The following is a 13,926-nucleotide window of genomic DNA, read 5'->3' as shown; positions in this document are numbered from 1 at the left end:
ATGTCCTGCTACAGTTTAAAGGATGGTGTAGACCACTAAATGTCCTGCTACAGTTTAAAGGATGGTGTAGACCACTAAATGTAAATGAGGACCATTGCGTGCTCTACAGTGCATTCGGAAAGTATTCAGAACCTTTGAATTGTCCACATTGCTACGTTACAGCCTAATTCTAAAATTGATTCAAATAGTTTTTTACCCCCTCATCAATCTACACACAAAACCACATAATGACAAAGTAAAAACAGGTTTAGAAATGTTTGCTAATTTACTACAGATAAAAAACAGATTTACCACATTTATGTAAGTATTGAGACCCTTTACTCAGTACTTTGTTGAAGCACAGTAGGCAGCGATTACAGACTCAAATTTTCTGGGGCAGTGGTCTCCCAAACTTTTTATAGTCTCGTACCCCTTCAAACATTCAACCTCCAGCTGCGTACCCCCTCTAGCTCTAGTACCAGGGTCAGCGCACTCTCAAATGTTGTTTTTTTGCCATCATTGTAAGCCTGCCATACACACACTATACAATACATTTATTAAACATAAGAATGAGTGTGAGTTTGTCACTTCCCACGAGCTGGTTTTGTGACAAAGAGCTCTTATAGGACCAGAACACAAATAATAATAATCATCAATAATTTAGCTCTTTATTTAGCCATCTTACATATAATAAAACCTTATTTGTTCATAAATGGTGAATAACTCAATAACTCAAGGTTAATGAGAAGGGTGTGCTTGAAAGGATGCACATAACTCTGCAATGTTGTATTGGAGAGAGTCTCAGTCATAAATCATTTTCCACACACAGTCTGTGCCTGTATTTAGTTTCATGCTAGTGAGGTCTGACAATCCACTCTCACATACACAACCATTCAAAAGTTTGGGGTCACTTAAAAATGTCCTTGTTTTTGAAAGTACATTTTTTGTCCATTAAAATAACATCAAATTGATCAGAAATACAGTGTAGACATTGTTAATGTTGTAAATGAGTATTGTAGCTGGAAACGGATGATTTTTAATGGAATATCTACATAGGCGTACAGAGGCCCATTATCAGCCACCATCACTCCTGTGTTCCAATGGCATGTTGTGTTACCTAATCCAAGTTGATCATTTTAAAAGGCTAACTGATCATTAGAAAACCCTTTTGCAATTATGTTAGCACAGCTGAAAACGGTTGATTGATTAAAGAAGCAATAAAACTGGCCTTCTTTAAACTAGTTGAGTATCTGGAGCATCAGCATTTGTGGGTTTGAAACAAAGACCTTTCTTCTGAAACTCGTCAGTCTATTCTCGTTCTGAGAAGTGAAGGCTATTCCCATGCAAGAAATTGCCAAGAAAGTGAAGATCTCGTACAACGCTGCGTACTACTCCCTTCACAGAACAGCGCAAACTGGCTCTAACCAGAATAGAAAGAGTGGGAAGCCCCGGTGCACAACTGAGCAAGAGGACAAGTACATTAGTGTCTAGTTTGAGAAACAGACACCTCACAAGTCCTCAACTGGCAGCTTCATTAAATAGTACCCGCAAAACACCAGTCTCAACATCAACAGTGAAGAGGCGACTCTGGGATGCTGGTGGTTCCAAACTTCTTCCATTTAAGATTGATGGAGGCCACTGTGTTCTTTGGGACCTTCAATGCTGCAGAAATGTTTTGGCACCCTTCCCCACATGTGCCTCGACACAATCCTGTCTCGGAACTCTACGGACAATTGCTTCAACCTCATGGCTTGGTTTTTGCTCTGACTTGCACTGTCAGCTGTGGGACCTTATATAGATAGGTGTGTGCCTTTTCAAATAATGTCCAATCAATTGAATTTACCACAGGTGGACTCCAATCAAGTTGTAGAAACAACTTGAAAGGTTCTGAATAGTTATGTAAATAACGTATTTGTTTTTATTTTTAATACATTTCTTTTAAAAACGTTTTCACTGTCATTGTGGGGAATTGTGTAGATTGATGAGGAAATGGTTGTATTTAATCCACTTTAGAATAAGACTGTAATGTAACAAAATGTGGAAAAAGTATTGGGGTCTGAATACTTTCCGAAAGCCCTGTATAAATACCTAGGTGTCTGGTTAGACTGTAAACTCTCCTTCCAGACTCACATCAAGCATCTCCAATCCAAAATTACATTTAGAATCGGCTTCCTATTTCACAACAAAGGCTCCTTCACGCTGCCAAACATACCCTCATAAAACTGACTATCCTACCAATCCTAGACTTCGGTGATGACATTTACAAAATGTAAATGCCTCCAACACTCTACTCAGCAAACTGGATGTAGTCTATCACAGTGCCATCCGTTTTGTCACCAAAGCCCCATATACTACCCACCACTGCAACCTGAATGCGCTCGTTGGCTGGCCTTCACTACATATTCGTTGCCGAACCCACTCGCTCAAGGTCATCTATAAGCCTCTGCTAGGGAAAGCCCCGCCTTAGCTCACTGGTCACCATAGCAACACATCTTGCTCTTTTGCACCCCAGTATTTCTACTTGCACATCATTATCTGCACAACGATCACTCCAGTGTTAATGCTAAATTGTAATTATTTAGCCTCTAGCGCCTATTATTTAACCTCCCTACATTTGCACATACTGTACATAGATTTTTCTATTGTGTTATTGACTGTACGTTTGTTAATGTGTAACTCTGTGTTGTTGTTTTTGTCGCACTGCTTTGCTTTATCTTGGCCAGGTAGCAGTTGGAAATGGTTAACTGGTTAAATAAAGGTGAAATAAAAAAATAAAGCCTTCAATTGTTCTCATGTGGCAAACATGACTTTATATGCTGTGATGGTGTAGGGTCACATGACTTTATATGCTGTGATGGTGTAGGGTCACATGACTTTATATGCTGTGATGGTGTAGGGTCACATGACTTTATATGCTGTGATGGTGTAGGGTCACATGACTTTATATGCTGTGATGGTGTAGGGTCACATGACTTTATATGCTGTGATGGTGTAGGGTCACATGACTTTATATGCTGTGATGGTGTAGGGTCACATGACTTTATATGCTGTGATGGTGTAGGGTCACATGACTTTATATGCTGTGATGGTGTAGGGTCACATGACTTTATATGCTGTGATAGTGTAGGGTGTAGTGTAGGGGATAGTGTAGGGGATAGTGTAGGGGATAGTGTAGGGGGTAGTGTAGGGGTAGTGTAGGGTAGTGTAGGGTGTAGTGTAGGGGATAGTGTAGGGGATAGTGTAGGGTGTAGTGTAGGGGATAGTGTAGGGGATAGTGTAGGGGATAGTGTAGGGGATAGTGTAGGGGATAGTGTAGGGGATAGTGTAGGGGATAGTGTAGGGGATAGTGTAGGGGATAGTGTAGGGGGTAGTGTAGGGGTAGTGTAGGGGGTAGTGTAGGGGGTAGTGTAGGGGGTAGTGTAGGGTGTAGTGTAGGGTGTAGTGTAGGGTGTAGTGGATAGTGTAGGGTGAAAAGAGTGCATCTTGATTCTCACCTGTCCCCCTGCCACGATGGCTCCAAACAGGTGTAACAGACAGCATTTCAGACTGTCCTTAAGGTGTTCACTCTCCTGGAAGCACTCTGAAACACACACACACAGTCAGTGGACATGGAACACTGTGGGTGTTTTGTTAACTATGCAAATATAACACCCACAACATGAGGCCAGTCTGGTCTGGTGCTGAGAGAACAGCCAATTGAATGGCTCCATCTCAGTCTGGTCTGGTGCTGAGAGAACGGCCTCTTGAATGGCTCCATCTCAGCCTGGTGCTGAGAGAACGGCCTCTTGAATGGCTGCCTGTAGCAGTCTGGTCTGGTGCTGAGAGAACGGCCTCTTGAATGGCTCCATCTCAGTCTGGTCTGGTGCTGAGAGAACGGCCTCTTGAATGGCTGCCTGTCTCGCTCATACAAACAGTACATTCATTCACTCACATGCACACAGTCACACACGCATCACACACACCGTGACATGCACAAACACATGCCCACAGACACACAGTCTCTATCATGTTCCCTTGGGGCCAGTCTTTTCAGTCAAACATTAACTCATCTGTCAACACATCCCAGTGAGGAGCAGCAGCAGCAGCAGCAGCATGGCCTCCCAGGTCAGCACCGTTCCCTCTACAGGCCAACCCCAGACAGAAGCAAACCAATCCCAGTGGGATAAAGCTAGGTCAGAACCAATGATCCCAGACAAGACAGATGGTCCCCCACACACCTCGTCCCCCACACACACCCCGTCCTCCACACCCACACACACCCCGTCCTCCACACACACACACACCTCGTCCCCCACACACACACACCGTCACCCTCCCCATTTCTTCCACACACTATTCCTCACTCCCTCTACTGTACCATTCATATCCTCTCGGAGCCTCCCACACTTCACACACACACACGGGCATGCGCTAACACACACGCGTGCGCGCACACTGTGGCAGGTTGCTGGAGTGGCCTTGAGGCGACTGGCTGGAGCTGAAGAGTTCTCTCTGTGGTGTTGACAGAAACCACAGACACAAAGAGAGGCTGTTTGTTCCAAGATGGCCGCTGTCGCCAGAGGCCCAGACAGCCACCGTTCACTACCAGGCTGATCTGGACAGCCTGACAAATAGACTAAGGAGAAGACACAAAGACTGGATTCATCTGGGATAGAGTGAGAGGACTGAAAGAGTCAGAGGTATGAGGAAGAATAGAGTGAGGAAGGAAAGACAGAGTGGAGGTCTGAGGGGAGGCTGTTCCTAAACTGGGAGAGGAAAGAGAGTGGAGCTCTGAGGGGAGGCGGTTCCTAAGCTGGGAGAGGAAAGAGAGTGGAGCTCTGAGGGGAGGCGGTTCCTAAGCTGGGAGAGGAAAGAGAGTGGAGCTCTGAGGGGAGGCTGTTCCTAAGCTGGGAGAGGAAAGAGAGTGGAGCTCTGAGGGGAGGCGGTTCCTAAGCTGGGAGAGGAAAGAGAGTGGAGCTCTGAGGGGAGGCGGTTCCTAAGCTGGGAGAGGAAAGAGAGTGGAGCTCTGAGGGGAGGCTGTTCCTAAGCTGGGAGAGGAAAGCAGGGAAGTGTGATCTGTTTTCTCTAGAGTGACCTTTTCATTGAGTAGAACATGGCTTCCTCATTCACTACTGTTAATGACCACACTGAGTTTCCCCCCACTGAACGACCCCGCTAGAGAGGATAACTGGGTTGTGTTCATTAAGGACAAAACGTTTTGAAAAAGAAATCAAACTCACGGTAGAAGAAGGGGACAAACTCCACGGTGAGAGGAGCTGCTTTGTGTTTCTGTCTGCTCTTCTCCACTGTACTCCGCTGGTCCCTGGAGACGACAGGCAAAACACACGGTGTCAGAAAAAGACCCCCTGTCCAAACTCTGTGTCTGTGTGTCTGTGAGCAGGAACACTGCTGGGAGGGTTTAGCACAGGATTAGAACCAACACTACTTGGATTGATTTGAGAAATGTTATGGCACTTTGGGGAAAAAAAACTTGTATACTAATTAGGTAAACCAAGCAGAGCTGTACTGTGAAGAAACAACAACATCAAAGCCAGCACATTACGATTGTAGTGTTTTCAGAAGTGTAACAGTAGAATTGACCATGGTGGAATAAGTACATAATGATGATAGATCCTAAGAGCGTTGTATCTAGTGCTTCAGTACCCACGAGAGCCCCGGTGCTGACAGAGCCCCGGTGGTTAATGCGTGCTGACCCTGCTCCTCCAGTACCCAGAGCCCTTCCACTTATTGTGTAACAGTGGAGGCCGCTGGGAGAATGGCTCATAATAATGGCTGGAATGGAGTTAATGGAATGGTATCAAACACGTGTTCCATTCCAGACATTATTTTGAGTCGACCTCCACTTACTGTGGATCTACTACAGTCCCATCTATTATTATGAATCGTCCTCCACTTCCTGTGGATCTACTACAGTTCCATCTATTATTATGAGTCGTCCTCCACTTCCTGTGGATCTACTACAGTTCCATCTATTATTATGAGTCGTCCTCCACTTCCTGTGGATCTACTACAGTTCCATCTATTATTATGAGTCGTCCTCCCCTTACTGTGGATCTACTACAGTTCCATCTATTATTATGAGTCGTCCTCCACTTACTGTGGATCTACTACAGTTCCATCTATTATGAGCTGTCCTCCCCTTACTGTGGATCTACTATAGTTCCATCTATTATGAGCTGTCCTCCCCTTACTGTGGATCTACTATAGTTCCATCTATTATTATGAGCCGTCCTCCCCTTACTGTGGATCTACTATAGTTCCATCTATTATTATGAGTCGTCCTGCACTTACTGTGGATCTACTACAGTTCCATCTATTATTAGGTCTAGCCCTGTACTAACAGACCTGGCTCAACCAATCACATGATCTATCAACAGTTAACAAGGTCCATCGCACCATCTATGATAAGTTGAGGTCAATCTATTTATCTATGATAAGATCAAGCTCACGATTTATGACAAGTTAAGACGGTCAATCCCACGATCCATGATAAGTTAAGGTCAATCAGGTACTGGAAAAGATCAAATAGATGGACTAAGTGGAATGGCTGGGGTCACATCAGGAGATGTTTGGGGAACATTGTTCACTGTCTGCTCCAGAGCTTTCTTGACAAATAAATGTCAACCTCATTGTGACTTCCCTGGTTAAATAAAGAATAATAAATCAAATAAGCAAACTCTGCTAGAGTTAGCGACTTAGTGTACCCGCAGGTGCGATGTCTCCAGTTCCGGTAGGGGTCGTACAGGCTCTCGCAGAAGGCCAGAGAGTGTCGGACAAACTCCTCGGCCTGAGTCTGGTCCACCATCTCCTTCTCCTTGGTCTTACTCTTTAGCTGTAGGAGAGAGCATGGTGAGGCTAGAAGACACACACACAGGAATGTGTAATCTCACGGGAATGTACCTACTTAATCATTGTGACATGCTAAAAAATAAACTTAATCATTGTGACATGCTAAAAAATGTTTTTGTTCAAATCTGTTTTGAAACAGACTAGCACAAATGCACACACACACACACATCCCTGTAACTAATCATTGTGACTGGGTAAAAATACTTCATTTTTAATGCAGGTCGGTTTTGAAACTTGTTTTCAAAAAGCAACAGAATCAGGTAGGCGATGGTAGGGGAGAGAAGAGCGCGGATAAGGGGAGAGAAGAGCGCGGATAAGGGGAGAGAGGAGGGCGCGGATAAGGGGAGAGAGGAGGGCGCGGATAAGGGGAGAGAGGAGGGCGCGGATAAGGGGAGAGAAAGGGGAGAGAAGAGGGTGGATAAGGGGAGAGAAGAGGGGGCGGATAAGGGGAGAGAAGAGGGGGCGGATAAGGGGAGAGAAGAGGGAGGGCGGATAAGGGGAGAGAAGAGGGCGGATAAGGGGAGAGAGGAGGGCGGATAAGGGGAGAGAGGAGGGCGGATAAGGGGAGAGAGGAGGGCGGATAAGGGGAGAGAGGAGGGCGGATAAGGGGAGAGAAGAGGGCGGATAAGGGGGCGGATAAGGGGAGAGGAGGGCGGATAAGGGGAGAGGGATAAGGGAGAAGAGGGATAAGGGGAAGAGGGCGGATAAGGGGAGAGGAGGGCGGATAAGGGGGAGAGGAGAGGGGATAAGGGGAGAGAGGGCGGATAAGGGGAGAGAGGGCGGATAAGGGGGAGAGGAGGGCGGATAAGGGGAGAGATAAGGGGAGGGCGGATAAGGGGAGAGGGAGGGGATAAGGGAGGGCGGATAAGGGGGAGGGCGAGGAGGGCGGATAAGGGGGAGGATAAGGGGAGAGGAGGCGGATAAGGGGGAGAGGAGGGGGGATAAGGGGAGAGGGGGTGGATAAGGGGGAGAGGAGGGTGGATAAGGGGGAGATAAGGGGGGAGGAGGGTGGATAAGGGGAGAGGAGGGTGGAGGGGGAGAGGAGGGTGGATAAGGGGGAGAGGAGGGCGGATAAGGGGAGAGGAGGGTGGATAAGGGGAGAGAGGAGGGGGATAAGGGGAGAGGAGGGCGGATAAGGGGAGAGGGAGGGTGGATAAGGGGAGAGGGTGGAGGGGAGAGGAGGGTCGGGGGATAAGGGGAGAGAGGAGGGTGGATAAGGGGAGAGGAGGGCGGATAAGGGGAGAGGAGGGCGGATAAGGGGAGAGAGGAGGGTGGATAAGGGGGATAAGGGGGATAAGGGGGAGAGGAGGGGGATAAGGGGAGAGAGAGGGTGGATAAGGGGAGAGGTGGATAAGGGGAGGATAAGGGGGAGAGGAGGTGGATAAGGGGAGAAGGATAAGGGGAGAGAGAGCGTGGATAAGGGGAGAAGAGCGTGGATAAGGGGAGGAGCGGGATAAGGGGAGAGGAGGGCGGATAAGGGGGAGAGGAGGGGGAGAAGAGGGCGGATAAGGGGAGAGGAGGGCGGATAAGGGGAGAGGAGGGCGGATAAGGGGAGAGGAGGGCGGATAAGGGGGAGATAAGGGGAGAGAGGGCGGATAAGGGGAGAGGAGAGGGTGGATAAGGGGAGAGGAGAGGGGATAAGGGGAGAGGAGGGGAGGATAAGGGGGGAGAGGAGGGTGGATAAGGGGAGAGGAGGGTGGATAAGGGGAGAGGAGGGTGGATAAGGGGAGAGGAGGGTGGATAGAGGAGGGTGGATAAGGGGAGAGGAGGGTGGATAAGGGGAGAGGAGGGTGGATAAGGGGGAGAGGAGGGTGGATAAGGGGGAGGGAGGATAAGGGGGAGAGGAGGGTGGATAAGGGGGAGAGGAGGGTGGATAAGGGGAGAGGAGGGTGGATAAGGGGGAGAGGAGGGTGGATAAAGGGGGAGAGGAGGGTAAGGGGGAGAGGAGGGTGGATAAGGGGGAGAGGAGGGTGGATAAGGGGAGAGGAGGGGATAAGGGGAGAGAGGAGGGCGGATAAGGGGAGAGGAGGGTGGATAAGGGGGAGAGGAGGGTGGATAAGGGGAGAGGGGTGGATAAGGGGGAAGAGCGGATAAGGGGGAGAAGGTGGATATAAGGGGGGAGGAGGGCGGATAAGGGAGAGAGGAGGGCGGATAAGGGGAGGGTGGATAAGGGGGAGAGGAGGGCGGATAAGGGGGAGAGGAGGGTCGATAAGGGGGATAGGAGGGTGGATAAAGGGGAGAGGAGGGTGGATAAGGGGAGAGAGGAGGGTGGATAAGGGGAGAGAGGGGAGGGGGGATAAGGGGAGAGGAGGGCGGATAAGGTGGGGTCGATAAGGGGGGATAGGAGGGTGGATAAAGGGGGAGAGGAGGGTGGATAAGGGGGGTGGATAAGGGGAAGAGCGGGTGGATAAGGGGAGAAGAGCGGGATAAGGGGAGAAGAGCGTGGATAAGGGGGAGAAGAGCGTGGATAAGGGGAGAAGAGCGTGAATAAGGGGAGGAGCGGATAAGGGGAGAAGAGCGTGGATAAGGGGGAGAAGAGGGGGAGAGGAGGTGGATAAGGGGAGAGGAGGGTGGATAAGGGGGAGAAGAGGGGGAGAGGAGGGTGGATAAGGGGAGAGAGGGGGTGGATAAGGGGAGAGAGGAGGGCGGATAAGGGGAGAGAAGAGCGAAGATTTATAGTTATAGTTATAGTGAAGATATCCCTCTAGTGGTGTGGGGGCTGTGCTTTGGCAAAGTGGGTGGGGTTATATCCTGCCTGTTTGGCCCTGTCCGGGGGTGTCCTCGGATGGGTCCACAGTGTCTCCTGACCCCTCCTGTCTCAGCCTCCAGTATTTATGCTGCAGTAGTTTATGTGTCGGGGGGCTAGGGTCAGTTTGTTATATCTGGAGTACTTCTCCTGTCCTATTCGCTGTCCTGTGTGAATCTAAGTGTGCGTTCTCTAATTCTCTCCTTCTCTCTCTCGGAGGACCTGAGCCCTAGGACCATGCCCCAGGATTACCTGACATGATGACTCCTTGCTGTCCCCAGTCCACCTGGCCGTGCTGCTGCTCCAGTTTCAACTGTTCTGCCTTCTTATTATTCGAACATGCTGATCATTTATGAACACTTGAACATCTTGGCCATGTTCTGTTATAATCTCCACCCGGCACAGCCAGAAGAGGACTGGCCACCCCACATATGCTCTCTCTAATTCTCTCTTTTTTTTCTCTCTCTGGAGGACCTGAGCCCTAGGACCATGCCCCAGGACTACCTGACATGATGACTCCTTGCTGTCCCCAGTCCATCTGACCGTGCTGCTGCTCCAGTTTCAACTGTTCTGCCTTATTATTATACAACCATGCTGGTCATTTATGAACATTTGAACATCACAGGTTCCAACAGAGAAAGAGTCATGTCTGTTATAGTCATTCCAACAGAGAGAGTCATAGTCTGTTATAGTAGGGACAGGTTCTGTTAACAGAGAGAGAGAGTCATGTCTGTTATAGTAGGGACAGGTTCCAACAGAGAGAGAGTCATGTCTGTTATAGTCATGTCTGTTATAGTAGGGACAGGTTCCAACAGAGAGAGTCATGTCTGTTATAGTAGGGACAGGTTCCAACAGAGAGAGTCATGTCTGTTATATAGTCAGGGACAGGTTCCAACAGAGAGAGTCATGTCTGTTATAGTAGGGACAGGTTCCAACAGAGAGTCTGTTATAGTCAGGTTCCAACAGTCATGTCTGTTATAGTAGGGACAGGTTCCAACAGAGAGAGTCATGTCTGTTATAGTAGGGACAGGTTCCAACAGAGAGAGTCATGTCTGTTATAGTAGGGACAGGTTCCAACAGAGAGAGATGTCTGTTATAGTAGGGACAGGTTCCAACAGTCATGTCTGTTATAGTAGGGACAGGTTCCAACAGAGAGAGTCATGTCTGTTATAGTAGGGACAGGTTCCAACAGAGAGAGTCATGTCTGTTATAGTAGGGACAGGTTCCAACAGAGAGAGAGTCATGTCTGTTATAGTATAGTAACAGGGACATGTTGTTATAGTAGGGACAGGTTCAACAGAGAGAGTCATGTCTGTTATAGTAGGGACAGGTTCCAACAGAGAGAGTAGGGACAGGTCATGTCTGTTATAGTAGGGACAGGTTCCAACAGAGAGAGTCATGTCTGTTATCATGTCTGTTAGGGACAGGTTCCAACAGAGAGAGTCATGTCTGTTATAGTAGGGACAGGTTCCAACAGAGAGAGTCATGTCTGTTATAGTAGGGACAGGTTCCAACAGAGAGAGTCATGTCTGTTATAGTAGGGACAGGTTCCAACAGAGAGAGTCATGTCTGTTATAGTAGGGACAGGTTCCAACAGAGAGAGAGTCATGTCTGTTATAGTTCCAGGGACATGTCTGTTATAGTAGGGACAGGTTCCAACAGAGAGAGAGTCATGTCTGTTATAGTAGGGACAGGTTCCAACAGAGAGTCATGTCTGTTATAGTAGGGACAGGTTCCAACAGAGAGAGTCATGTCTGTTATAGTAGGGACAGGTTCCAACAGAGAGGGACAGGTCATGTCTGTTATAGTAGGGACAGGTTCCAACAGAGAGAGTCATGTCTGTTATAGTTCTCATGTCTGTTATAGTAGGGACAGGTTCCAACAGAGAGAGTCATGTCTGTTATAGTAGGGACAGGTTCCAACAGAGAGAGTCATGTCTGTTATAGTAGGGACAGGTTCCAACAGAGAGAGTCATGTCTGTTATAGTAGGGACAGGTTCCAACAGAGAGAGAGAGTCATGTCTGTTATAGTAGGGACAGGATCCAACAGAGAGTCATGTCTGTTATAGTAGGGACAGGTTCCAACAGAGAGAGTCATGTCTGTTATAGTAGGGACAGGTTCCAACAGAGAGAGTCATGTCTGTTATAGTAGGGACAGGTTCCAGAGAGACTGTTATAGTAGGGACAGGTTCCAACAGAGAGTCATGTCTGTTATAGTAGGGACAGGTTCCAACAGAGAGATGTCTGTTATAGTCATGTCTGTTATAGTAGGGACAGGTTCCAACAGAGAGAGAGTCATGTCTGTTATAGTAGGGACAGGTTCCAACATGTCTGTTATAGTAGGGACAGGTTCCAACAGAGAGAGTCATGTCTGTTATAGTAGGGACAGGTTCCAACAGAGAGAGAGTCATGTCTGTTATAGTAGGGACAGGTTCCAACAGAGAGAGAGTCATGTCTGTTATAGTAGGGACAGGTTCCAACAGAGAGTCATGTCTGTTATAGTAGGGACAGGTTCCAACAGAGAGAGTCATGTCTGTTATAGTAGGGACAGGTTCCAACAGAGAGTCATGTCTGTTATAGTAGGGACAGGTTATCATGTCTGTTATAGTAGGGACAGGTTCCAACAGAGAGAGTCATGTCTGTTATAGTAGGGACAGGTTCCAACAGAGAGAGTCATGTCTGTTATAGTAGGGACAGGTTCCAACAGAGAGAGTCATGTCTGTTATAGTAGGGACAGGTTCTGTTATAACAGAGAGAGTCATGTCTGTTATAGTAGGGACAGGTTCCAACAGTCTGTTATAGTAGGGACAGGTTCCAACAGAGAGTCATGTCTGTTATAGTAGGGACAGGTTCCAACAGAGAGAGTCATGTCTGTTATAGTAGGGACAGGTTCCAACAGAGTCATGTCTGTTATAGTAGGGACAGGTTCAACAGAGTCATGTCTGTTATAGTCAGGTTCCAACAGAGTCATGTCTGTTATAGTAGGGACAGGTTCCAACAGAGAGAGTCATGTCTGTTATAGTAGGGACAGGTTCCAACAGAGAGAGAGTCATGTCTGTTATAGTAGGGACAGGTTCCAACAGAGAGAGAGTCATGTCTGTTATAGTAGGGACAGGTTCCAACAGAGAGAGAGTCATGTCTGTTATAGTAGGGACAGGTTCCAACAGAGAGAGTCATGTCTGTTATAGTAGGGACAGGTTCTGTTATAGTAGGGACAGGTTCAACAGAGAGAGTCATGTCTGTTATAGTAGGGACAGGTTCCAACAGAGAGAGTCATGTCTGTTATAGTAGGGACAGGTTCCAACAGAGAGGGAGTCATGTCTGTTATAGTAGGGACAGGTTCCAACAGAGAGAGTCATGTCTGTTATAGTAGGGACAGGTTCCAACAGAGAGAGTCATGTCTGTTATAGTCTGTTATCTGTTATAGTAGGGACAGGTTCCAACAACAGTCTGTTATAGAGGGACAGGTCATGTCTGTTATAGTAGGGACAGGTTCCAACAGAGAGAGTCATGTCTGTTATAGTAGGGACAGGTTCCAACAGAGAGTCATGTCTGTTATAGTAGGGACAGGTTCCAACAGAGAGTCATGTCTGTTATAGTAGGGACAGGTTCCAACAGAGAGTCATGTCTGTTATAGTAGGGACAGGTTCCAACAGAGAGTCATGTCTGTTATAGTAGGGACAGGTTCCAACAGAGAGAGTCATGTCTGTTATAGTAGGGACAGGTTCCAACAGAGAGAGTCATGTCTGTTATAGTCATGTCTGTTATAGTAGGGACAGGTTCCAACAGAGAGAGTCATGTCTGTTATAGTAGGGACAGGTTCCAACAGAGAGAGTCATGTCTGTTATAGTAGGGACAGGTTCCAACAGAGAGAGTCATGTCTGTTATAGTAGGGACAGGTTCCAACAGAGAGAGTCATGTCTGTTATAGTAGGGACAGGTTCCAACAGAGAGAGAGTCATGTCTGTTATAGTAGGGACAGGTTCCAACAGAGAGAGTCATGTCTGTTATAGTAGGGACAGGTTCCAACAGAGAGAGTCATGTCTGTTATAGTAGGGACAGGTTCCAACAGAGAGAGTCATGTCTGTTATAGTAGTAGGGACAGGTCATGTCTGTTACAGAGAGAGGTCATGTCATGTCTGTTATAGTAGGGACAGGTTCCAACAGAGAGATGTCTGTTATAGTAGGGACATGTCTGTTATAGTCTGTTATAGGGACAGGTTCCAACAGAGAGATGTCTGTTATAGTCATGTCTGTTATAGTAGGGACAGGTTCCAACAGAGAGAGTCATGTCTGTTATAGTAGGGACAGGTTCCAACAGAGAGAGAGTCATGTCTGTTATAGTAGGGACAGG

At 47.6% G+C, this 13,926-nt stretch overlaps 1 protein-coding gene across 1 annotated transcript in view; it reads right to left on the bottom strand.

Annotated features, from left to right (window-relative positions):
- The window catches only part of nbeal1 (neurobeachin-like 1), a 78,492-nt gene that overhangs the window by 42,164 nt on the left and 22,402 nt on the right, over positions 1-13,926 (bottom strand). Inside the window, 3 exon segments of the mRNA XM_042318137.1 lie at positions 3,474-3,559; positions 5,199-5,281; positions 6,684-6,864. Of these exon segments, the coding sequence (XP_042174071.1) occupies positions 3,474-3,559; positions 5,199-5,281; positions 6,684-6,864 (350 nt within the window).

The sequence above is a fragment of the Oncorhynchus tshawytscha genome, unplaced genomic scaffold, assembly GCF_018296145.1.
Source record: "Oncorhynchus tshawytscha isolate Ot180627B unplaced genomic scaffold, Otsh_v2.0 Un_contig_3761_pilon_pilon, whole genome shotgun sequence".
Lineage (NCBI taxonomy): Eukaryota > Metazoa > Chordata > Actinopteri > Salmoniformes > Salmonidae > Oncorhynchus > Oncorhynchus tshawytscha.
This window is presented reverse-complemented; position numbering and strand designations above follow the sequence as displayed.